General features: G+C 41.3%; 1 protein-coding gene and 1 non-coding gene across 7 annotated transcripts in view; one reads left to right on the forward strand and one right to left on the reverse strand.

Moving 5' to 3' along the window:
* Positions 1-27,893, forward strand: part of adamts3 (ADAM metallopeptidase with thrombospondin type 1 motif, 3) — a 129,722-nt gene that overhangs the window by 20,842 nt on the left and 80,987 nt on the right. For 5 of the 6 annotated variants that reach the window (XM_054773826.1, XM_054773824.1, XM_054773825.1 and 2 more), the window contains exon 4: positions 17,177-17,333. In XM_054773826.1, coding sequence (XP_054629801.1) covers positions 17,177-17,333 — 157 coding nt within the window. Of the gene's footprint in view, positions 1-11,318; positions 11,841-17,176; positions 17,334-27,893 lie in introns of those variants that run through there. The other variant, XM_054773829.1, reaches the window with a different exon arrangement.
* Positions 7,369-7,450, reverse strand: trnas-aga (transfer RNA serine (anticodon AGA)). The gene has a single exon. It is a non-coding gene; the product is annotated as a tRNA-Ser (tRNA).

Raw genomic sequence — 27,893 nt, forward strand, 5'->3', positions numbered from 1 at the left:
TTTACATTACTTTACATGACATTACTTTACATGACATTACATTACATGACATTACTTTACATGACATTACATTACATTACATTACTTTACATTACATTACTTTACATGACATGACATTACATTACATTACTTTACATGACATTACATTACATTACATTACTTTACATGACATTACTTTACATTACTTTACATGACATTACTTTACATTACTTTACATGACATTACATTACTTTACATGACATTACTTTACATGACATTACTTTACATGACATTACATGACATTACATTACTTTACATTACTTTACATGACATTACATTACTTTACATGACATTACTTTACATGACATTACTTTACATGACATTACATTACATGACATTACTTTACATGACATTACATTACATTACATTACTTTACATGACATTACTTTACATGACATTACATTACATTACATTACTTTACATGACATTACTTTACATGACATTACATTACATTACATTACTTTACATGACATTACTTTACATGACATTACTTTACATGACATTACATGACATTACATTACTTTACATTACTTTACATGACATTACATTACTTTACATGACATTACTTTACATGACATTACTTTACATGACATTACATTACATGACATTACTTTACATGACATTACATGACATTACATTACTTTACATTACTTTACATGACATTACATTACTTTACATGACATTACTTTACATGACATTACTTTACATTACATTACTTTACATGACATTACTTTACATGACATTACTTTACATGACATTACTTTACATGACATTACATGACATTACATTACTTTACATTACTTTACATTACTTTACATTACTTTACATGACATTACTTTACATGACATTACATTACATGACATTACTTTACATGACATTACATTACATTACATTACTTTACATTACATTACTTTACATGACATGACATTACATTACATTACTTTACATGACATTACATTACATTACATTACTTTACATGACATTACTTTACATTACTTTACATGACATTACTTTACATTACTTTACATGACATTACATTACTTTACATGACATTACTTTACATGACATTACATGACATTACATTACTTTACATTACTTTACATGACATTACATTACTTTACATGACATTACTTTACATGACATTACTTTACATGACATTACATTACATGACATTACTTTACATGACATTACATTACATTACATTACTTTACATGACATTACTTTACATGACATTACATTACATTACATTACTTTACATGACATTACTTTACATGACATTACATTACATTACATTACTTTACATGACATTACTTTACATGACATTACTTTACATGACATTACATTACATGACATTACTTTACATGACATTACTTTACATGACATTACATGACATTACATTACTTTACATTACTTTACATGACATTACTTTACATGACATTACTTTACATGACATTACTTTACATGACATTACATTACATGACATTACTTTACATGACATTACATGACATTACATTACTTTACATTACTTTACATGACATGACATTACTTTACATGACATTACTTTACATTACATTACTTTACATGACATTACTTTACATGACATTACTTTACATGACATTACTTTACATGACATTACATTACATTACATTACTTTACATGACATTACTTTACATGACATTACATGACATTACATTACTTTACATTACTTTACATGACATGACATTACTTTACATGACATTACTTTACATGACATTACTTTACATGACATTACATTACATGTAATTACTTTACATGACATTACATTACATTACATTACATTACTTTACATGACATTACTTTACATGACATTACTTTACATGACATTACATTACATGACATTACTTTACATGACATTACATTACATTACATTACTTTACATGACATTACTTTACATGACATTACATGACATTACATTACTTTACATGACATTACATTACATTACATTACTTTACATGACATTACTTTACATGACATTACATTACATTACATTACTTTACATGACATTACTTTACATGACATTACTTTACATGACATTACATGACATTACATTACTTTACATGACATTACTTTACATGACATTACATTACATTACATTACTTTACATGACATTACTTTACATGACATTACATGACATTACATTACTTTACATTACTTTACATGACATTACATTACTTTACATGACATTACTTTACATGACATTACATTACATGACATTACTTTACATGACATTACTTTACATGACATTACATTACATGACATTACTTTACATGACATTACATTACATGACATTACTTTACATGACATTACTTTACATGACATTACATTACATGACATTACTTTACATGACATTACTTTACATGACATTACATTACATTACATTACTTTACATGACATTACTTTACATGACATTACATGACATTACATTACTTTACATTACTTTACATGACATTACATTACTTTACATGACATTACTTTACATGACATTACTTTACATGACATTACATTACATGACATTACTTTACATGACATTACATGACATTACTTTACATGACATTACTTTACATGACATTACATGACATTACATTACTTTACATTACTTTACATGACATTACATTACTTTACCTGACATTACTTTACATGACATTACATGACATTACATTACTTTACATGACATTACTTTACATGACATTACATTACATGACATTACTTTACATGACATTACTTTACATGACATTACTTTACATGACATTACATTACATTACATTACTTTACATGACATTACTTTACATGACATTACATGACATTACATTACTTTACATTACTTTACATGACATTACATTACTTTACATGACATTACTTTACATGACATTACATGACATTACATTACTTTACATGACATTACTTTACATGACATTACATTACATGACATTACTTTACATGACATTACTTTACATGACATTACTTTACATGACATTACATTACATTACATTACTTTACATGACATTACTTTACATGACATTACATGGCATTACATTACTTTACATTACTTTACATGACATTACATTACTTTACATGACATTACTTTACATGACATTACTTTACATGACATTACATTACATGACATTACTTTACATGACATTACATTACATGACATTACTTTACATGACATTACATGATATTACTTTACATGACATTACTTTACATGACATTACATGACATTACATTACTTTACATTACTTTACATGACATTACATTACTTTACCTGACATTACTTTACATGACATTACATGACATTACATTACTTTACATGACATTACTTTACATGACATTACTTTACATGACATTACTTTACATGACATTACATGACATTACATTACTTTACATGACATTACTTTACATGACATTACTTTACATGACATTACTTTACATGACATTACATTACATTACATTACTTTACATGACATTACTTTACATGACATTACTTTACATGACATTACTTTACATGACATTACATTACATTACATTACTTTACATGACATTACTTTACATGACATTACATTACATTACATTACTTTACATGACATTACTTTACATGACATTACTTTACATGACATTACTTTACATGACATTACATTACATGACATTACTTTACATGACATTCTTCTTGGTCTTTTTGTTCTTGTTCTTTGTGTTTTTCTTGTTCTTCTTGTTCTTTTTTCTCTCCTGTTTCCTTTTTGCTCTTCCTTGTTTTGCTTTTCTTTATTTTATTCCCTCCGCCAAGTTGAGTTTCTGCTCTTTTGTTCTTCTTCTTCTTCTTCTTGTTGCTTTTCTAGATGCTGTTCCCATTCTTCTTCTTCCTGCTCTTTTCCTTTGTGTTCTTTTGGTTTTTGCTCTTCTTCTTGTTCTTTTTCTACTTCGTCTTCTTCTCCTTGTTCTTGTTGTGTGTGTGTGTGTGTGTGTGTGTGTGTGTGTGTGTGTGTGTCCCATGGTTGTATCACACGCTGCACATGTGTGGAGGAGAGAAGGAAAAAAAAGATAAGAGCAAACAAGGCAGGAATGCAGCTGACCTCCAAGCCTAGTGGGCGGACGCTGCGTCGTTCCCATCCTCCTCCTGAAAGTTCACGTCTGGCACGCACACACACACACACACACATACGTACACGCACGCACACACACACACACACACACACACATACGTACACGCACGCACACACACACATACACACACACACGTACACGCACACGTACACGTACACTGGCGTACTGTACGTTGTCACGGTGTTGATGCTTCACAGGCTGCACACGTTCTTGCATGTGAAGTTGGATGACGCCTCCACCTCCTTTCACGTTTCCAGCCCCTGGATCGTCCGTCCTCAGCGTGGAAGATTTTGGCGGGCTTTTTAACGTTAGCAACACCGGCATGTGCTAACATGTGCTAACATTACACTCACATTTTAACATCATGCTAGGTTAGCCTCGTCACAGAAAAACTTGCCTCTGCCGCGTCTGTATCTGATTGACAGGCGTCATTTTAAGATGTGTAGCGAAGCCTGCGTTGTGTGCGTGTTTTTCTTCTGCAAAGCCATCCGTGTCAAAAGGTGGCTAACGAACCGACCGGGTTTGACCTTTAGTGACATAATGATGACGAGCACGTCTTTAGGTTAGCATGTTGTTTGTTTGCTAGCGCGGCATTGAAATGTCAGAGCTGTAGCTGACTAATAGTTGGCAGAGCTCCAGGTGTCATTTTAAGAAGTGTAGTGAAGCCTGCTTTTTTTGTTTTGTTTGAACAGAAAGCGGTCCTCCATCAAGTTTGACCTTTAGCGACACAACGGGGATGCGTACGCCTTTAGCGTTTGGAAAAGTGTTTTTGTATTCCATCCAGTGTCCTGTAAGGGTTAAAGATGGCCACCTCCCACCAACGCCGAGCTACTTCTCCCCCCTTTTCTTGATGTTCATACGTGCCAAAACACTGTGAATCGTGACCCACATCACCTTAATACCAGCCCAGTTGTCGTTAGGCCGACACATTGAGGCCCATTCAGCGGCGTGAGGTTTTATTTTTAAGTCTGACTTAAGCGCAGCGCCCCCGCCCCCCACCCCCAAAAGACATCAGCAAATGTTTGCTCTGTGTTGCTGGCGCACCAACACACGAATATTGGGTCAAACTCACATTTTATTTTCAACCTTCCGTGTGGAAGACCGATGCGCCATGAATGAGGTGTCATGTGATAGCATTACGTAGCATAGCGTAGCGTAGCGTAGCGTAGCGTAGCCACTTTCCCACAGCTACGGATTAGAAGCTGCTGCCATTTGGAAGTGCTTTCAGTAAAGCTGCTGTTGTGCGTGTCTGTGGCTTTAATGCTAACGCTTGTCTCCAGGAAGCGCTGTTGTGTGCTTTATCCACTTTCTGACACGCGCGCCGTAACGCTGCGCTTGTCCAACTGAACAGATGACATGCGCCGCATCACGTGCACCGGGGGTGTCCAGACTTTTTCCCAGCCAGGGCCACATGCTGACAAATGAAAGGATGCAACTTTGCCACACTGAAATGTTGTGAAGCGACACATGCGGATGTGCGAAGGAGTTTGGTATTTCAGGAGTAAGCTGCATCGACATGCGTTGTGTTCGAGGTGAAAAAGCCGAGCGGGAGTATCCGCTTCACTCTTTTGCTCTTTTTTTCGTCCACATTTTTTAATTGTTTTTTTTAATGTTCCAAATATTTCAACTTTCTTCTTAAATAATTCTAAATGTTTTTTTTTTGTAATTTTTTACCACCAAGTTTTGACTTTATTCCCACTTTCCAAAAATTACAACTTTATTTGTTATTTTTTTCTTTTTCAGAATACTGTTTTTTTTTAAAGTCTTTTTTCTGAATATTTCAACTTTATTCTACTGAAATGATGTTATTTTTGCTCATAATATTACAACATTATTCTCCAAAAATGACGACGTTTTCTAGTTAGAACAAATTTTCCTGACTTCATTCTTGGTCCTCGGATCATAAAATTGTGACTTTTTGCTTTGAATATTTTCCTTTTCCGTTACAGTTTTTTTTTACGTTTGCAACTATTTCAACGTTCTTCTTGTAAATTTTCTTGCGACTATATTCCTATAATATTTTAATAAATGTTAGAAAATAAAAAAGTACCATTATAAAATAAAAAATACAATATTTAATTTTCCAAAAATTGCAACTTTATTCATTATTTTGTTATTACGACTTAAAAAAACATTTTTTCTTTTGTATTTCAACTTTATGCTGCTAAAATTATGTCATTTTTGCTCGTAATATTTCAACATTATTTCGTTTCTCGAACATTACGTTTCTTGTTAGATTACAACTTTTTTCTCTTCATAATTTGACGTTATTCTTGTAAAACGACTGCAGTCATTTTTCATATTCAATTCGATGCTACTAAAATGACTATTTTTCCTCATATTATAAGTTTGTTCTCGTAAAATGTGTGTGTTTTATCGTTAAAATACGCCTTTTTTCTTTTGATATTTTGATTTTATTCTTCTTGTTTTTTCAATTTCTGCTGTTGTTATTTTTATTTTATTTTATTTTACTATTTCAACTTTCTTCTTGTGAATTTTCTTCTGGTAATTATAACTTTATTACCATAATATTTTGACTTTATTCTGGTAACATTAACTAACATAACTTTTTCTGCAAAAATGCAGCTTTATTTATGTTTTTTGTCATAATATTATGGCTTAAAAAACAACTTTTTAATGTAATATTTCAACTTTATGCTGTTTTATATTTTCTTTATAATATTACGTTATTCTCATAAGTTACGTCTTTTTTCACTGAATAACTTGACTTTATTTCTGTAAATCTTTGTTGTTGTTTTTTGTAGTTTTCTTGTTAAATTATATTTTTAGAACGTGCCTGGGGGCAATAAAAAAACATCCGCAGACCGCAAATGCACTTTGGACATCCTTGACCCTTGAGGTTACCATTAAGGAGTGGGACAGGAGGACGCTAACGTTAGCAAGACTAGCATAGCTATGTCAGCTGCAGCGCTAATGTTACAGTCTAACAGTGTTACACTCTCACATTTTAACAGCGACATCATGCGAGGCTAGCCTGTTTGCTAACCACTTGGCCACAACGACCTGTTAGCAGTGCATCATGCTAATGCTCACGAGCTGGTCGGTCTGGCAACATGACTTCCCAGTTATCTGGTAAACAGCAATGAAAAACAACCTGAGCTAGCTAGTATCCATACAGCTATTGGATTTCAACCCTCAGCTATCAAAAACAAAACAAAACAAAGAATGTATCGTTGTCGGCAGGATTCGAACCTGCGCGGGGAAACCCCAATGGATTTCTAGTCCATCGCCTTAACCACTCGGCCACGACAACCTGCTGCCTGTGCTGGAGGCTAATGCTAACTTGCTCGTGCTTCAGACATTTTAAGACGCGTCAGGATGACAGCTGGTGGTGCTTTGGTCTGGTAGCACATGCTAACAGCGAATACTCGTCTATTTGCAGTTGTACTGTAGCATGCTAGCTCGCCCATATCATTATTGATGGTTATGAATAAATTGAAGCACAAACGATAAAAATCTCAAAAGATTTCAATAGACCCTCGGGTGTGTGCGTGTGCGTGACCTTCCGCACGCTGCACTCCCCCACGCTCTCTCACTTCCTCCTTCCTGTCATGTGTGATTTGTCTGTTCAGGTGATCCCTGCAGAGCACTTCTGCCACCTTGTGGCCGTTTTTATGTCTTGAAATTGTTCTGAAATGTTAATGCGTTCGTGCAGAGTTGCATCATCACCTCTTTTTGCCTCTCGCACAAAATAACCCCCGTAAAAGACGTGCAAATACGTTGTTGGGATGGGGAAATACGTCTTATTCGGTATTGAATGAGTTATTTGCCGTCTGTTTCGGCACTAAACGGGACGGAGCCATTTCACGACGCCATCAGTCAGTTCAGCGGTTCTGACGTCGAGCTATGAAGAGACAGAAATATGTTTTATCTTCCAAATGCCAGGATTTACCCTGCGTGTTTATTTCTCTTAGCGAGTATTTTCAGCAATAGTCCCCCCCGCCCCCCCCACGATCAAGCGACAAGAAATCAACTTCAAGCTCGGGGATGAAAATGGCAGCTAATGATGACGAAGGTTTGCTCCCATTTCGGCAAGCAAACACACCTTTGAGCAACAACGAGGGTGAAAGGTGCCACTGTCCTGCCCCGAGCCAGCACCTTCAGCTTTTTGACTTTCTGTACGTTCGTAGCCGCTTCTCGAAGACGTTTGGACTGAAAGAGGCTGTTTCTGAAAAACTGGAGCCCTTCAGCTGAATCCCATATGTTGTTTTTGGCAGGGCAGCGCTGTCTGCCTGGCCGGCCTGGAGCTGGGATTTCAAGCCATGGAACACAGGAGTCTTCATCACGAGTCTTCATCCGCCCTTTTTTCCAGGATGTTTGGGGTCCCGAATGCTGCGACCTGCCGTTGTCTTCTCAGGTGGACGAGCGCACCTGTAGCGCTTTGTCATCCTTGTCTAACGGAGATGCTTGTTGCTTGTGTCGTCTCTCGTGTTTCCTTGGGAAGTGGCTTCGACACCGATACCAGCTGATATCGCTACCCCGATCTTAATCAACACATTCATGTTCGTATCAGTAGCCAGAATATTTCAGGCGGTTGCGAATGATGATTAATCATGATGAATTAATGTGAAAACTGTGATTAATCAGATTAAAACAGAAATAAATCAACAATACATGAACATTAATATAGTATTTAGAATATGAATATTAATGATTGATAATCTAATGAAAAGTGTTAATCCCTTGACAGCCCTAATATATGAATATGAATATGAACACACCAATATTGATGTAGCAGTATGCTAATATTAGTGAATGAATATGTTGATATGAATGTATGCCTTTGATTCTGTTAACCCTCCTAATCAGATGAACCGCTTTGTCATATTCATATGCATTTTAATATTAATATGAACATTTATGCAACGCTACCGTCAAGTTCCGTTTCTTGCATGACGTTAATCAAAGTTAATTTGCAAAGTTACACCATTTTTATTTTTATTTTAATTTTTATTTTTTAATACCCTCAAACCCCGACATTATTTTTATTTTTATTTTTATTTTTTTAATTTTAATTTTTTAATACCCTCATACCCCGACATAATTTTAATTTTAATTTTAATTTTAATTTTAATTTTAATTTTAATTTTAATTTGGTTTGAAAGGTGACGCTGGAGCACCTTCCAGCTGGTATCATAGAGATAGTGATATTAATGATATTAATACAAGCTGTGCCATTGCAATAAAAGTGTAAGAAGAAGTTAACCAGTCAGCCAACCTTACTTTCTGTTGCGTTTCCCTTTGACAAGATGTCATCCAAATGCTGGATGGAATGTGAAGCGAGTGAGCGTTCCTCTCTGTGAAGCTGCCACCAGCGTACGGGAGCGTAGACGAGACTCGTGCGTTTATCTCCAGGTGGCACTTTTGCGTCACTTTCAAACATGTCATCCATTCCTGGCCAGAAAGAAAGAGGCTGTGGCCCCCCCAGCGACTGCACAGCGAGACGAATGCCGAGCGAGACGATGGCATTTCCAGGTCATTAACGGGTTTGAGAAGACGCTCCGAATCAGGCGCTCGCACAAGTTTCAGCCAATTATCCGGCAGTTGGTTTGTTTGCAGCACAGCCACGCAAGGCCGTCTTCCACCGAACAGGAGCTCTAATGGACCTGCCGCCTCATTTATTCATGGCGCGCGCGTGCGTGCGTGCGCGTGTGCGTGCGTGCGTGCGTGCGCGCGTGCGTGCGTGTGTTTGGCTTTGCCTCCCATGACCCGCACCGAGACGGGGCTCCCATCGGCCATTATTTTGTTTTAACTTGCAAAAATTGAGCCCTCAGGTGAATTTCTGAGACGCAAATCAAGGTGGAAGAGAAGTTTGACATAATAACAAGAAAAAAACAGGAAGGGCACATAAAAAACCAAACAAGTCGGGTCAGCCCGAGCACTCCGCTCTCCTGCATGCGGAACCAGCAACTGGTGGATTGATAAGCAAACTGCTTTGCACTGCCTTCAGAATACAAACCATATTTATGATGATCGTCATCTCTATCTGCACACTGCAGGTGCCAGATAAATAGGTGGGGGGGGACGGCGACAAAACAAATGTAAATGTTTAGCTTTTTCAGCTGATCAAAGTCTATAAACGCCCAACCTTTGTGTAGAAACGCCCACAAATTTTGCTCAGATTGGAGGCTACGGATGTCCGCCATCTGCTGGTGTAAAGTATGAACTACACGAGGCAGCAAATTCAGCAATGTTTTGCAACTGGGGGAAAAAAATACGATACCGATATTACATTTGTATCCCAATATTGGGGTAAAAATGTTATATTACTACTGTGTTATTGGAGCTGTGATAATATCGGTGGCCGATATTATCGACCATCCCTAGTAGATATCACAGCTCTACCAGTCACAGTGTTCATTTGTAGAGAGGTCCGGTGGCGCTGCTTCTTTTATGAAGAAGATATTTTAAAATGAAAATAATACTGCTCAGTTTGGATGTTACTGCAAAAACATATCTATCATTTTACGGGTGTACTTTGCAAGAAACACAAAGGTGTAATACTATAAGACTGAAGCTGTGAGATTACAGGGAAAATAAGTCAATCAAATAATATTATTTCTAGAAAAAAATGCATCATTTTAAGGGAGCATATGCTGTATCTATTTCTTTATTTTTCCAACTTATTTTCTTAACAAAGCAAATAAAAAAGACTAACAATTGAGAAGACAAACAAATGCAACACACATAAAAAACAGCCATAGTAACAACAATGATAATATCCAAAACAATCACATCATTTTTGTTTGTTAGTTTTTTTCTTTTTAAAGCAAAAAAACCACACCAAAAGTATCTAAAAGTAAGTGAAAAGGATGTTTATCATCACTAAAAACGTTACCATCACCACCACTGCCAGCAGCAACAACAACATGAACAATAACAGCAGCATCGCATCTCACGAGCCCAGCAAGCTGTATTCATTCACTCTATACGTTAAAATCATCCATCCATCCATCTTCTATGCCGCTTATCCTCACTGGGGGCGCTGGGGTACGCTGGAGCCTATCCCAGCTGACTTGGGCGACAGGCGGGGTGTGATTTTAAAGTCAGTGTACAGCTATTTTGTGAGCGTCGACTTTAAAATCATGCAGTTGTATTTCCATAAGGAAGTAGCAGGAAGTGCAGAGCTGCTTCTAATAACTGGAAGCCGTCATGCAGCGAAACAAGGCCAATAGAATATTAGAAACAGCTCTCAGCGTGATGCAGTGCGGTTCTACGCAGCACGGCCGCACTGCAGGAAGCTCATCATTCTCAGCTTGCAGAGAACAAAGAACATAGGAGAGTTGCTAAGCAAGGATAATAAAAAACAAATCTTAAATCTCGGGGTGGGAATGAGGTCCTGCCCCAGGTGGAGGAGTTCGAGTATCTCGGGGTCTTGTTCGCGAGTGAGGGAAGGTTGCAGCGGTCGGCAGGCGGATCGGCGCAGCGTCTGCAGTAATGCGCTCGCTGTACCGGACCGTCGTGGCGAAGACAGAGCTGAGCCGGAAGGCAAAGCTCTCAATTTACCGGTCGATCTATGCTCCCACCCTCACCTGTGCTCATGAGCTTTGGGTTGTGACCGAAAGAAGGAGATGGAGGATACAAGCGGCTGAAATGAGTTTCCTCCGTAGGGCGGCTGGTGGCTGGACACCCTAAGAGGCAGGGTGAGAAACCCGTGTTGTTATTGTTATTATTTTTACTTTTTAAATTGAACTTTTTGACTTGCAATCTGTATTTTTTACTTTTCTGATATGTTGCAGACCAAACCTCTAACTGTTTGTTTGCTTCATATTGGTTTGGGCCGTCTAGAGCAGGGCTCTCCAAAGTGCGGCCCGGGGGCCTTTTGTGGCCCACAGCTGATTTTTCTGAATGGCCCTTGGCACATTCTAAATATACAATTAAACAGGAAAACTAAAAAAAACAAAACGCAACAGCAAATATGGATAAAAGAGCTGTCATTTTGTGAGAATGACATCAAAATATTAGGAGAATAAACGTATAAAAATATTCATCTTCCCAGAAAAAAGTAGTAATTTCACGATGATGAGGTCATGTTATGAAGAAAAAAACATTTTACAAGCACAAAGTTGAAACATGAAAAAAATTGTTTTTTTCTTCAATGTCGTAATATCACGAGAAAAAAGAAAAAACAATGCATGTGGAATTGGTTAGAATATTACGAAAGTAAAGCCAAAATACACGCGTGATCAAAAGTTTAAGGCCAGTTGAAAAGTTGCAAGAATTTAGATTTTGCATTGTTGGATCTCCAGGAGGTTCTAAGTAGATCTCTCTGAGAGTCCGACTGTTGAGCTGCACGAGCAAGGCCTTTCCCAGCACGCAATACCATATTTTAAACTTCTTCAAAGATCCTGAGGGTTATGGAAGAAAAAAGTCAAGCAGTAGACCCAAAAAAATGTCACTGGCCCTGAGCCGCAGGATCCGACTGGCTCGGGACAATCCTCGGCCCAAATGAATGGTGCTGAAGGCGGTCCAATAACCATCAGACTGCATCTGCGAGAGAAGGCTTTTAAGAACAAAAAGCATCTTCAAAGGCCTCGTCTCCTTCAACGCTACAAAACTGCCCGTTTGGAATTTGCAAAAGAGCACCAAACATGGGACATTGAAGGGTGGAAGAGAGTTTTATTCTCTGATGATAAAAAATATGGCTTCCAACGTTACTGGCGTGACAAGGAGATCCCACCTGAGATGTTTCCCACATGGCACAGTGGAGGAGGCACCATCATGATCTGGGCTGCTTTTTTTCTTCAATGGAACAATGGAGCTTCAGGTTGTGCAGGGGCGTCAAACGGCAGATGGCTATAGTTGGACGTAGATGATGTTGGTACTTCCTGTTTTTGGTTCCCATCCTTGTTTCCCTGACAGGACTCCATGAAGCAGCCTTTTTGTGTACAACGGACTTTCATGTCTATGTTCTGTGGCTGGTGTTGTGCACTGACTGTCCTTGCGCTGTGGGAGAAGTGGCCGTGTCTGACTAAAGGGAACGGTGGATGTAGAACTTGAAAGCGCTCTGTGCAGCTTGTGTGCGCCGCACATTCCTCCAGAGACGGGGGATGCACGTGTCACACGGCTGAAATAAGGCTCGGACGCGATGGCAAAGACTTTGAGCGCAGTGCATGAGCTGCCTTTCTGAGCTACTGGCTGTGCAGGCAGGCTAACCCCCGAGGGAAATATCAGTCTCTCCAGCTGCTAAATGCTCCATTATGTCCACCCAGCCTGCCGCCGGCTGGGAATGTTTGCTGCTTGCTGGATGAAGTGATCTTTTTACTGCCTCACGACTTGGCTCAGCGGTCCAGTCCACGTACTAAGCCTGGTCGCTGCTCGGGGTGTGGCGGCATATCCATCCACCGTCAACACCCATGCAGGATATCGTAATGGTATCAGTATTGTATGGATTGTCGATCGCTGTATCACACCACTACCTTATGAGTCACTTTGTCCTTCTTATCAGCTATGTTACTGTTATTAATAGTTATTAATTAGTGCTTTATAAAGCAGTAATAACCTACCAAAGTACTTTTAGCTAACATTTAGCGGCTTTGCTTTACTCCTTAGATATTCCACTAGTAGCTTGTGTGAGCGAAAGGATGAAAAGCTCCGACTCAAATCGCTTTGGGGCCACATGCTAGTTTGCATCGCGTAAACCTCTAGACTCGGGCCGCAACGCACGGTTATTTTCTTAGTCGATTCATCTAAAGCTTGTTGTTTCGGTTAATCGAGTCATCGGTTGGGCCGCATTCGCACCAAATCGATAATCAACAGTTAGTGGTTTGGTCAGCAACACGTCAGAAAAGAGGCAAAAAATGTCGATGACTGTTTTCCAAAGTCAAAGCTGATGTGTGTGAATATTATTATAATTACATTTTTAACTCATTCAACACCAAAGACGTATTTATACGTTTTTTTTTAAACCCGAACGCTGGCTCCCAAAGACGGATTTATATGGAAGAGCATGGAGGAGTGTAGCACGCAGAAGGTTACGCATTGTGGGGATACTGTAACGCATGCACACGTGCGCACGCGTGCACACACAGCTTAGTTCCAAATGTGAAAACTGTAAATAGTTCGTGGTGTTATATTTGCGAATAAATTGTTATTTGGATGTAAAAAAACATTTTTTTGTGTTGTTTATGTTGTGTATGTATGTATGTATCTTTTCACAAAAAGCTGTTTTTCTCCGATTTTTGGTGAGAACTGATATTTTCCTGAAACTTACTTATGTTCTACTGCAGAAAAAAGTATGAAAGACGAGAGTGTAATGTTTCTTTTGGTAGGTTCCATGTTTTATATAACCATAGAACACAATGTTCTGTGTGCCTTCCTTGAAAGATCAGTCAAAAATGCCTAAAATAGCCCGTACAGGAGGGGATGTCTTTTGGAAAATGGCTCGGAGTGAATGAGTTGATTTAAATAAGTAGTTGTTGTTTTTTTAATGTTTTGCGTAAAACAAAGATAATAGGTCTGCTTTAAGGATAACTAAAGAAATGAAAAAAAATTCACATTTTAGAGGCTGAAATCAGAAAATACTTTTTTGATTAATTGGACAATTGATTAGTCATTGATTTATTGATGAACTGTTACAGTTCTGCTCTGGAACAGAAAGCCAATAAGGTGCGGAAGTAGTCACATTGTTGGCTAACATGCTAGGCTAGCCTATTCGCTGAAGGAAAACAAATATTTGTATTTTAAGATGTGTAGTGAAGCCTGTCTTTTTTTCTTTTTACAAAGCAATGGACATATAGATTTCTGTGTGGGGTTTGCATGTTCTCCCCGTGTGTGTGTGGGTTTACTCCGGGTTCTCCGGTTTCCTCCCACATTCCAAAAACATGCATGTTAGCTTCATGGGCAACTCTAAATGGTCCACAGGTATGAATGGGAGTGTTTGTCTATATGTGCCCTGCCATTGGCTGGACACCAGTCCAGGGTGTACCCCGCCTGTCGCCCAAAGTCAGCTGAGATAGGCTCCAGCATTCCCCCGTGACCCTAAAGAGGAGAAGCGGTATAGAAAATGGATGGATGGATGGATGGATGGATGGATGGATGGATGGATGGATGGATGGATGGATGGATGGAAGGATGGATGGATGGATGGATGGATGGATGGATGGATGGATGGATGGATGGAAGGATGGATGGATGGATGGATGGATGGATGGATGGATGGATGGATGGATGGACATATAGATGGTGCAGGCTCATCCAGCTAAGAGCGGGTCAGAGCCAGTATCATGTCCATGAAGAAGACGTTTGGGTCTTGCTGGTGGCATCACAGCTTCAACTTCAGAAGCGAACGTTTAGAGTTTGAGCGTCTCACACAAATGGCGGGATTGTTCTCATGCATATTCATGAGCAATCACTGATAAGAGTATTCCGTACTCAGCACGAGGGATTGGACGTACAGACGGTTTATTAAAGAGTCTCATGCAGTGAGCATGTTGTGGAAAACGTGGCCCACGGTTAAATGAGACACGCAGCGCCTAATTGGACTTTGCAATAAAGGCAAGGCACAGGTGGCATCTAAAATCAGCGTGTTAATCATATCAAAGTGCACAGGTTGTATTTCCTGATTTAGTGGCACGTGAAGCGCTGCTACGGGCAGATGGTCGTGATCCGATTGTGTCTTGAATAGGAGCAGCAGGGGGGTTCATGTCAGGCCTGTGACACGACAACCACATGTAAATTACATCAAGCAGGTTTTCATGAACTCTTTGTCTTTTTTCATTGGTTCGGCTTGGCCTGTTGTTGCATCACCATGACATTTTCATGAGAAACACCATCAACATTAAATTTCTTTGGTCAAAGCGCTTTCGGAGTACTCTTATTGTTGTATGTTTTTGTTAGAAACATGTTGACTTTTGAAAGTTTCACAACTACAGTACTACCTCGTTTATCGCTGTTAATTAGTTCCAGACCCGGCCGTGATAAGTGAATATCTGCAAAGCAGGAGTCCTTCTTTAGAAATGGAGTATTTTCGTAGTTAGAGCATTCATTTTAGAGTTTTTAACTTTATTAGAGCCCTGTAGGCATAAAATAACAGCCCTATATTCACCTTTACACTCCTATTATCCAATGCAATAGACAGAAAATAAGACAAAGCCCTCCCCTTAGAGATAAGCACTGTCACCTGAGAGAAACTCAGAGTAGAACCGCTGCTCCTCCGCATGGAGAGGAGCCAGACGAGGTGGCTCGGGCATCTGGTCAGGATGCCTCCCTGAGGAGTTGAGAGGGCACGTCTGGCATCTGGGAAGACCCAGGACACGTTGGAGAGACTATGTCTCTCAACTGGCGTTGGAACACCTTGGGATCCGCCGGGAGGAGCCGGACGAAGTACCCGTGGAGAAGGAAGCCTGGGCTTCCCTGCTTAGGCTGCTGCCCCCGCGATCCGACCTCGACTAAGCAGAAGATGGATGGATGGGTGGTACCCATTACGCATGTGCAGGTTTAATTCCACTTCACAAACGGTAATACCCACCACCCCTGTGTGTTGTGGTGCCAGTGCTGTGTAAGACGTGCTGGCATACGTTTAATACCCGTGTCCTCAAAGTTTTCTAATATTCAGACAAATGGTCAATGACTTGTGTGCAGTTAGTTGCTAAGTCTGATCCTGCGCCCCTGCAAAGACGTTTTGCTTGATGGCGGCCATGTTTTTCCTACCAATCTTGCTCAAATGTGTTTTTCAGTCCCCTGAAGGTGTGTACCAAATTTGGGTGTGATTTGGCTAAACGCCCCAAAGTTACATTGTGTGTTTTGTAGCGCTGTGTGGGAGATTCCGGTGCATATATGGGGTCTAATAACAGCGCCACCGTGTGGTATATTTGTCAGAAAAATAATAGCACGGGCAACACAGTAGTGTTGCATGTTTTGACCAAATTTTCACCCTCTTGTGTGCATCGGTTGTGGAGTAGAAGAGTTACATCATGGGGGTGTCGTCTTTTTTTCGCACGACTGTAGTTCTTCATTGACACCTGGTGTTGTGTTGCAGGCCGGGATGATCCGCACAGACTCGGACGAGTACTTTATCGAACCTTTGGAGAGAGGCACCCAGGAGCTGGAGGACCAGGGCAGAGTCCATGTGGTCTACCGCAGGTCAGCGGTGCTGCAGAGCCCATCTGATGTCTGGGTGGACTACCAGACAGCAGGTAGGATATTGTAGAACTGATGTTTGTCATGGAGAGATCTGGAGCGATCTCCATCCTGTGAAAAGCCTTCACGTCTGCAGTTCCCTCCCAAGAGCATACGTCGGTGTCCAATCAAAACGCTCCTAACCTCTGTGGCGCTTGTGCACTCGTACATCACTGAGCGTACATCACTGAGCTTTCTATCTAAACGGTGGGCGGATCATGGCGGAGAAAGCGCGGCTCTTCAAGGAGATAGCAGGAATCACGCTGCGGAGAAACACTCAAAAGACCCTGGACCATCAGCAAGAGGCAATATTTCCTTTGCACTATTCCTTGAGTTATTGATAAGAAGGAAAGATTGCACGCAAGCAGAATGCTGATAATGGCGTAGGCTTGGATGCTTGGTATCACTTCTTGGAAGTGTGTTCATGGACATGGCTTCCTTCTGCTCCAAGATGGAGATTTTCCACCGCCTTCCCGGAATTGTGCAGAATGTGGCACAATGTGGCACAAAGCATTCATTAAGTATCAAGTACACATACCAGGGGCGCCCAAAGTGCGGCCCATGACTCGTTTATTATTGGCCCATGGCATGTTGGACAAATTCAATTAAACACTGAAAAAATGGGAATAAAAAAGGCACAATGTAAAGAAAAAGCTGAAAATGTTTTTCTTTTAGACTTCTTTTTTCGTATAAAATATGATTAAAAGTAGCGCAATGTTGACAGGCGAATCGGCTCAGCGTCCACACTAATGCGGTCACTGTGTCGGACCGTCGTGGTGAAGAGAGAGGCGAGCCGGAAGGCAAAGCTCTCAGTTTGCGGGTCGATCCATGTCTCCAACCTCACGTATGGTCATGAGCTTTGGCTTGTGGCCGAAAGAAGGACATCGCGGATACTGGGAGGAACCGCTGCTCTTTCACAACGAGAGGAGCCAATTGAGGTGGCTCGGACATCAAGTCCGAATGCCTCCTGGACGCCTCCCCGGTGAGGTGTTCCGGGCATGCGCAGACCTAGGACCTAGGACCCGAACCTAGGATATCTAGTTTTTTGGTTTGGTTACTACCATTTGTGCCGTTATTGTAAAGAGTTTGGGTACGAATCCTCAGTCAACGAGCACAACCCATGCACCAAACCAAGGCAGGATATGCGTATTTAGAAATAGAAAATGTCTGCCCTGGAATTCCATAAAATGCATGTAAACACTGATAATACGTAACATAAACATCAACACCGAGGTTCACTTATAGGTCTTGTATGCATTATTGCCGTAGAGCAATGCTTCTCAAAGTGTGGGGGTGAGGTAGGGGGCACTATACTATATACTACGGTATATAGTGACTTGGACTCGAGTCAGATTAGAGTCACAATTTTGATGACTCTGAACTCAACTTGAAAATATCATCAAAGACTTGCAGCCCGACATGGACTTTGATATCAATGACCCCGGACTTGAATCTGTTTTTAGTCTGATGACTTGAAAATACTTGAGATTTTCGGTGAGTGTGTTGAGTAAAAAGTGTCTCCATTCAAAGTATTCAAGTCACATGATCGCTAGTATGTCATTTTCAGCCAAACTTCTCTTCCTCCAGAATCTGCCTCATTGAATGCACGTGTTAGCGTCCAATCAGGTTTAAGAACAAACAACAAATGTGTGGATTGTATTTTTGTGCACTGATGAACTCCTGAATGCCATGCCGTGCCTGCCAGCACTCTCCGTCTTATTTCACTTAAATACCACTCAAACAATTCAAAATGCGTTCACTGTATTTGTTGCATCGTTAAAATGGAATTTTATTTGGGAAACACTAAACAGTGACTTGCCTTGTGAGGACTCGAAAAAGAAATAGAAAAAACAAGCCTATGACTTGGGACCTGACTTGAGACTTGAGATGAACTCTTCCACTGCCAAACGCGTCTATTGACGTCTTGATTTTTTTTGCGGGAGCTACAGATCAAAGTCTTATTCATCTTGTATGGGAATTTCTGACTTGTAGGCAATGTACTTCTGTCACAGCAGGGGGCAACACTTCTCTTGTCCTCCACCCGGCAGCGACAGATTGTCTATGAAGAAGACGGATTGTGGGTTGAGAGAGGAAAATGGCGAAACACATGCAGAAATCGAGCGGAAACAAAACATGCAGGCGGCTAGCACTGTGACTGAGCTTGGATCTGCCTTTAGTAGAGACGCCATCGCCAAAGATAGAGGTGACGTGGCTGATGCAGGTGACGTAGACACAAATGCAGTTGACAATGGCAGCCGAAGCAACAAGCTAGTGGTTAGCGTTGCTGAGCCGTGTGGAGCGACACCGGGGCTTGACACCGGAAGCAGTTCAGAGTCGGGTGACTCAGAACTCCACCCTGATTCTTCTGACGAGTGGCTGCCGTCTGGATGGGTCAGCAGCAGGGATTCATCCCCACACCCAGCAGACCCCACCGTCACTCTGCTTGAATTTGCTTCTCTGCGGAAAAAGCCCCTTTTCTCAGTTTTTTGGTCAAAATCAGGTGTTTTTGCTGAAACCACCCTATGTTCTACCGGCAATATCTAAAGACCCAAAAAGGCTAGAAACAAACTTTTTTCCTGATGAAAGAAGAGAGCCTAAGGTTTCATTAGATAGTTTCAATGTTGATGTAGTCCTAAAACTCAATATTCTGTGGGTCTTGAAAGTTCAGCAAGAATGCCCCAGAACTCAGCAGTAAGGAGCTCTCTGCTCTGAACATGGCTGGCAGTCAGTGGGTTGAAGACTTGAGACTTACTTGAGACTTGCAAAACATTGGCTTGCTCCCACCTCTGGCGTGTACTCTACTTCAATTTCCTCAAGGTTGGCAGGTCTGTTGGTGTCTTCATTCATTCTTGAACGATGCTAGTGTCGGCAACACATACAGTGGTTTGTACAGATCAATAAATAAATACTACAGGTTCCTAATAGTATTTCATGTTCACAGAAGTGTTTGTAAATGTGTTATTAAAGCTTAATGAAGCATGAATAAACACCAAAAGTGTCTTAACAATGCTCTCTCTTGTAGTTGCCGTCCTCCGTGAGGGTCACATAGACTGTGGGAACTGGTCCCCAATGAGAGGCGCTGATCCAGCTGCGTGCGGAACAAGCAAATACACTCGCGTCTGTCTTGCTTGTTTTGTTTCAGCTTCCACCGCGTCGTTTTGTGCTGGCACTCCTCGAAGCAAAACACGGCCAGCGAGCATTTTGTGTTTCCCCATAAAACAACTGCTGTGTGATGCGACGCGCCAAAGAAAGCAGAGGGCAGTGGAAGGATTACGCGGGGGTAAGGTGTTAATAATCGGCCTGCACATTTGTGTCTTCGCACGGCTCGGCTGCGTCAACACTTGGATTCACGGAGGAGATTCTTATCGAGAACACATGAGTGTTGGTCGCATGTCAGCACGCATGATGACTCATTTTCTGTTTATTTGCCTTCCAAAGTATGGAAGGGACGAAGAAAACTGTTAAACGCTCAGGGTCTCCACCTCCGAACCACGCAATGAATTGTGACCTTTAACATTTTAAACTCATTTTTTCCCATTTTTAAAAAGTGACTGACTATTGGCTTGGCTCGGTTGTTATTTTTAAATATTCTATATTATTTTCAATTTTATTGTTTAGGTTCAAGGAACATTTTTTTTTAAAAGAAAATATTCTTCCTACTCCTTTTCGGACAGGTTGAAAATAAAAATAAAAATAAAAATTAAAATTAAAATTAAAATTAAAATTAAAATTAAAATTAAAATTAAAAAATACTGCTAGCATACTTTGACGTGTACTCGGCTAAACACCTGTCCAAGACTTGCAATAAAAATAAAAATAAAAATAAAAATAAAAATAAAAATAAAAATAAAAATAAAAATAAAAATAAAAATAAAAATAAAAATAAAAATAAAAAAATACTGCTAGCATACTTTGACGAGTACTCGGCTAAACACCTGTCCAAGACTTGCACCTGGTTTGCCCCTGGTGAACGAACCAGCAACTCAGGAAAAAAAAACAGGGTGCGTTTTTTTACAAAAAATTGGATGCACGAGAAATGAGTTCACTCAGCCTAAGAAACAAGAAAAATAAATGTAAAAAGGAAATGGAAATAATAATACAGCGAGGATTAAGATGAGGATTAAGCGCCACAGAAAATGAGTGAATGAATGAATGAATTTGCTTTTCAGGGTTCTTCAAGCCACTATACACATACGTTAAAAAAAAGAAAGCAAAAATGTAAAAATATTTAACAATAATTTGACATGAACTGTTAATACAATATGAATCGCTATATTGTTTTGAACATTTATTTTTATAATAATAATAATAATAATAATAGTAAAGTTTGTGTTCAAGTGGAGCAGAAATCCCGTCGACTGGATGCCAAAACGTCCTTGTTTAAAAGCAAATGTTCAAACGTGTAATGTATTGCTTTTCATAATCAAAACAAATCTTCCACATAAACTTGACATGTTTTCGGCTGAAAGCAACCAAAGCGTGTAATATCAGCATGGCTGTGGTTGAGCGTGATTAAGAAGCACTAACTGGCCGCTGCGGTGACTTTGTGTTGAATAATGTCGCCGTTCCGCTCACAAATCTGGGAGCCGTCAGGATTCTCAACATTCCCGTCCCCATTAAAGTTCCAGCTGCCAGACGAGTGTGGAACAAACAAAGGAGGAACGTGCCTGGAAAGTGAACGAGATGTGACGTTAGCTCGCTGCGCACATGTTGACTCAACACTTTGTGAACTCCTTTTGGGGGTGTGAAGGTACACAGTGTAAAAGTACCAGGATGGAGGAACTCTTACCCTTGTCAAGAAAGCTTGACCAAGGATCAGTGACTCTCGCTGTGGATTAGCAATGAAAGGGAAATGTGCACCAGTTTTGATTCTGGGACTCAAATGTGGGAAATAGACACAAAATGTTGTCCATTTTGTTTATTAGCTAGCAGGCTACTTCCTGGTTGACGGGGGATGATGTCAGATGACAGGACTGTACCAATTTTTTAAAAATCCTAGAATGGGAGAGCATTTCCCTCGAGACTTGAATGACAAATGGAGAAAACACATTGTTGTGGCGTGTCATATTTGTGTTTGTTTGGCCATTCGTTTATTAGCTAGCGAGCTACTTCCTGGTTCAGGATGATGTAAGTTAAGGGGACTGTACCATTTCTCGTTTTGGAACAGGTGTACGTTTCCCTCGAGACCTAAACAGCAAATAGGGAAAACAAATTGCTCAAACAACATTTTTCATTTCATTTCCCTCGAGACATAAATGCCAACTCAAGAAAACAAATTACTCAAACAAAAGTTACAAAATGGTGGCCTGTCATATTTGTGTTTATTTGTCCATCCGTTTATTAGCTAGCTGCCTACTTCTTGGTTGGCGGAGGATGATGTAAGTTAAGGGGACTGTACCATTTCTCGTTTTGGAACGGGTGTACGTTTCCCTCGAGACCTAAACAGCAAATAGGGAAAACAAATTGCTTAAACAAAAGGTACAAAATCGTGGATTGTTGCATTTGTGTTTATTTATCCGTCCGTTTATTAGCTAGCAGGCTACTTCTTGGTTGACGGAGGATGATGTAAGTTGACAGGACTGTACCAATTTTGATTTAATTCTAGAATGGGAGAGCATTTCCCTCGAGACCAAATGGCAAATAGAGAAAAGAAGTTGCTCAGACAAGTCACAAAGTCGTGGATTGTCGTATTTGTGTTCTTTTTCTAGCAGGCTACTTCCTGCACCAGGGAGGATGATGTATGATGATGGCACGGTACCACTTTTCATTCTAGAACGGGGGTACGTTTCCTTCGATACCTAAACAGCACATAGAGAAAACAAATAAACAAAAGTTAGAAAGCTGTGTATTGTCATATTTGTGTATATTCATCCCTGTGCTTGTTAGCTAGCCGGCTACTTCGTGGTCCAGGGAGGATAATGTAAGATGACAGGACTGTACCATTTTTACTGTAGAATGAGGGAGCGTTTCAACAGGAAATAAAGAAAACAAAGCCAGCTAACAGAGAGATGGACAAACAAAAAACAATGTGTCTCTCCTTTTGTTTACCGGTACATCTTCCTCTCTTTGTAATGTTCCCCCCGTTCTACAGTCTAATATGGTACAGTCCCGTCATCTTACATCATCTTCTGGGAACCAGGAAGTAGCCTGCCAGCTCATTTGTTTATGGAATGGATTTTCTCTATTTCGACCGTCCTGTCTTCTTACATCATACTTAGTGAACCAGGAAGTTGCCTGCTGACACGCCCCTGGACAAACAAAGCGATTTATGAATAAATCTGTATTTGATTAATTTCTATTCTTTGTCAAATATTAAGTGGCAGTAGTTTTTCCACTCCACGTATGAAAGCGAGCGCAGATGAAAAGAGTGTTTTTCTAAATGGTGTCCTTCGTCCTGCAGCCACTTGACTTTAGTCATAGTCGCAGTTGACCCCGACAAGGCCGCTTAACCAGTTGAATAACCTCATGACTCATCAGGGTGACTCAGTCCCGCTGTGTTGCTCTGGCGCTCCCGTCCATGGAGCCAAGAAGAGCCTTAAAGCCGTTTCATTAGGGAGAGAAGCCTCCAAACAGATGGCCGGCGGTTTGCCGCAGACCCTCTAGCAAGCTGCTTTGGAGCGTTCTCCGTCTGGAAGGCGAAAAGGTAGAATCACAATGCCAGGGTAGTATGCGCGAGTGATGTGAAAAGGGCCAGTCGGGTACCTTCAAACCCGCGCATAAAAAGCGTGGCGAGCCTCCCAAGTGTGCGTGGGCAACTGGCAAAAACACTTTCAGCCACCGGCAGCAGCAGCAGGGGCGGGAAGGCAGCTCGCATTTTAGCGGCAGCCTGCTTTGTATTTCACACCTTCACCACACAGCTGGAGATGTCCTTTTCCAGCAGACACAATGAGACACACACATCAAGCCCTTCCCTGAGCAAACCTCCAAATCAATTTCCTGCCAGCTGGCAATTGGCAGCTGGTCGCAAGGTGAAATGTGCCCTGGGTGCGTTCGTGTCTGGAACGGTGGAAGTCGAAGGGAGGGAAACATTTCATCAGCTTCTTCCACTGTGTGAAAAACAATGAAGACTTTCACAACTTGACAGAGCAGTTCCCTCTGGACTTGACTGCTGAGCCACGCTGAACTAAAAACATCAAAAAGGAAGCTACAATATCTCAGCCCTCATATTCCAATATTTCATATTTTATCTTATCTTGTCAAGTCACCATACTATAAAATGTATACACTTCAGTGTCTTGGGTGTACAGCTTTTATTGTCTACGGTCATGGTTCAGGGCTGCAAGAGTGCTGCCAGCGCTGGGGAGTACAGTATATCCGAGCTTACATTGTCTTTACATACTGTATCTGGCAAAGATGAGCACGGCCGTCAGCCCTTAATGACCGTATGTCCTTTGAAGGGACAAGTGTCCAGTGGCACTCGTGCAGCCCCACACCATGACGCTACCACCACCATGCTTGAATCGATGTGAGACATTATTGTGGCAGTAGCTGGCAACACAAGCGAGTACACCTTACAGGGAACATGTCCACATTGCAGCAAAAAGTGGGGATATTTCCCGCAATCAACCGCAGCTCCCCAGTGCTGGCTGGCAGCACTCATGTTGCCAGCCGTGTGTTGACTCTAAAGTGGTTATCCTAGTAAGATTTCTTCCGGTATCTTGACAGAAGTGAGCACATCCCTTACATTTCAGCAAGCATTTTATCTTCTGAATGGACAAAGTAAACTTGGATATGCTTTAGAGTAGTCAGTGTACAGCTTGTATAGCAGTATAGGTTTACTATCCACTGAAAATGAGTCAACACACAGCCATGGTTCTCTAAATAGCACTCGTGCAGCCCCCAGATGCTACCACCACCATGCTTGACTGCAGGGAAGACAATTATCTTGCTACTCACTTGTGTTGCCAGCTACTTTGACAATAATGGCTGTTTGGTGTTCTTAGTAAGTAGAACAAACTGCACACTGACTACTCTAAAGCATGTCCAACTTTCTCAAGTGTTGCTGAAATACAATAAAATGCTCCCCTATTTATTTATGGATTGAAGAGTCCAAGTTGAATGACATTAGAATGTAGTGTACTAAATAGTGAAGTTGCCAAATGTAGGCATTCCCAGCCCCTAACCTTGCACCCTCGGTGGTTGCTCCGCTCTCAGCATTGACACAATCACAGCGGGCGAGCCGCCTGGCAACAGCCGGCGTCTTCTCCCATCCTCTAACGTTCTTCCCGCCTATCGTCTCTCACCAAATTCCTCCGCTCTCGGCCGCCCCCGCTGTGCTTAGCACCGCAGTGTGACAAGTATAAATCAACTCTTTCTCCTCGCTGACTGTGACGACGCCTCGCTGCTCGCCGGTCCCACCGCACCGCCGCCGCCGCCGCCACCACCACCACCACCTTTCCCCTCTGAATGTTTTCCAGGACTCCACCGGATCGCGACAGTCATTGATACGCCCTCAGACGCTCGGTTTCTCTCGCTCATATTTCCACCGAGATGTGAAAGTAGAAGCTAATATCCAAGAGCTTCAGACGGTGGAGGCCTCAGCCCGCTTGTCGAGCCTGATAAGAGCATCTCGGAGACAAGGGGGAGGTACTGTAACACCTGAATTCTCATCGCCATGGCAGCCTCCATCAATCCTCAGGATCTCACCAGCAAGTGTACTCACACCTGTTAGAGAGATCAGGTTGGATTTAAGGTCGCTGTGATGCCCGACCAACTCACCCTTTGGACATCTGAGGGCCTGTTTAATGCTGCGTTTGAGGACGGTCAGAAATATCTACTTTAACTTCCAGTGGCGCCTCAAAACGCTTCAGTCAAATGTAATCAAAAAACTCAACTTGTCATATTTTCTATCAAAGATCCCGTATTAGCATAGTCGCAGATTTGCAATTTTTGGAAAAAACATTGTTTTTTTTTAAATATCCAAAAATAAACCATTCAGCAAATTGGATTTATTGGGCAAAAAAACTTTTTAAGTTGTTATTATTTTTTTCTCTGTCATTTGTTTTCCCACGGAAAACACCCCGTTCACCCTAAGTCAGGGGTCGGCAACCTTTAGCATCAAAAGAGCCATTTTGCCTTCTCTTCCAGTACAGAAAAATGGTCTGGAAATGGTCCACAAAACATGACACAGCTTATAAACTTTTATAACTTTGAATTTTTTTCAAACTGAACCTGTTCCAACAACAGGATTCAACTGACAGGAGTGCGCAGGGCGTGTGTAGGCCGACTCTGACATCATTTAAACACTGAACTACGTATGCAGGCTTTTTTGAGTCCTTCCTGTGTTTGTGTCAAATTAAAAGAAAACATAGCTTTTATTGATAATTTTTATGGACAGAATTTCTAGGCGCAGCATCGAGGCATTGAGGGAGTCCAGTTCGGGGGCCTTAGGATCTCGTCTTTGCTATTTGCAGATGATGTGGTCCTGATGGCCTCGTCGGGCTGTGACCTTCAGCGTTTACTGGGGCGGAGTGTGAAGCTTCTGGGATGAGACTCAGCACCTCCAAATCCGAGGCCGTGGTTCTCAGTCGGAAAAGGGTGGATTGCTCCCTCCGGGTTGGGAATGAGGTCCAGGTGGAGGAGTTCAAGTATCTCGGGGTCTTGTTCTCAAGTGAGGGAAGGTTGGAGCGTGAGGTCGACAGGCGGATCGGCGCAGCGTCTGCAGTAATGCGGTCGCTGTACCGGACCGTCGTGATGAAGAAAGAGCTGAGTCGGAAGGCAAAGCTCTCAATTCACCGGTCGATCTATGTTCCCACCCTCACCTATGGTCATGAGCTTTGGGTCGTGACCGAAAGAACGAGATCGCAGATACAAGCGACTGAAATGACTTTTCTTCGTAGGGTAGCTGGACTCACCCTAAGAGATGGGGGGAGGAGCTCGGTCATCCGGAAGGGGCTCAGAGTAGAGCCGCTGCTCCTTCCTCCGAGGTGCCTCGGGCATCTCGTCCGGATTCCTCCCGGACGCCTCCCTGGTGAGGTGTTCCAGGAGAAGGCCCATGGGCGGACCTAGGACACGCTGGAGGGATTATGTCTCACAGCTGGCCTGGGAAGGTCTTGGTGTCCTCCCGGCAGAGCTGGAAGAGGTGGCCGGGGACCGGGAAGTCTGGACTTCCTGACTAAGACTGCTGCCCCCGCGACCCGGACCCGGAAGAAAATGGATGGATGAATGGATGAACATAAAAAAGCCCATCAGAGTTCACGTATCTGCATGTCAGTGTGTCTGCTCAGTATGGTTTCCATCGCTTGACGCATCACAGGCGATTGAACGTGCTTGCACTGAATGAATCGTCAGTTCGCCTGCTGGTGATGTTTGTTTCCATTCTATCGGTCTGTCTCTGCAGGGAGGAGCATTCCTTTCATCTTCTCAATAATTAATCATGACAATAGTTTCTTGTGTACTGTTTTGACTTGGGAGAATACTGTAGATGCCGAGATATTGTGATTCTAACGGTTCTTTCATTTATCCTCCATGTTTGAATGGCTTGAATGGCTTGTTTGAATTAATTGAAGTGTAGTCTCTCTTGTGTTTGCCGAGTGGTGGGAATACGCTGGTTCAGAGGTGGTATGATGTCCTTGAGG

Source organism: Dunckerocampus dactyliophorus, chromosome 4 (genome assembly GCF_027744805.1).
Source record: "Dunckerocampus dactyliophorus isolate RoL2022-P2 chromosome 4, RoL_Ddac_1.1, whole genome shotgun sequence".
In the NCBI taxonomy this organism is placed as follows: domain Eukaryota; kingdom Metazoa; phylum Chordata; class Actinopteri; order Syngnathiformes; family Syngnathidae; genus Dunckerocampus; species Dunckerocampus dactyliophorus.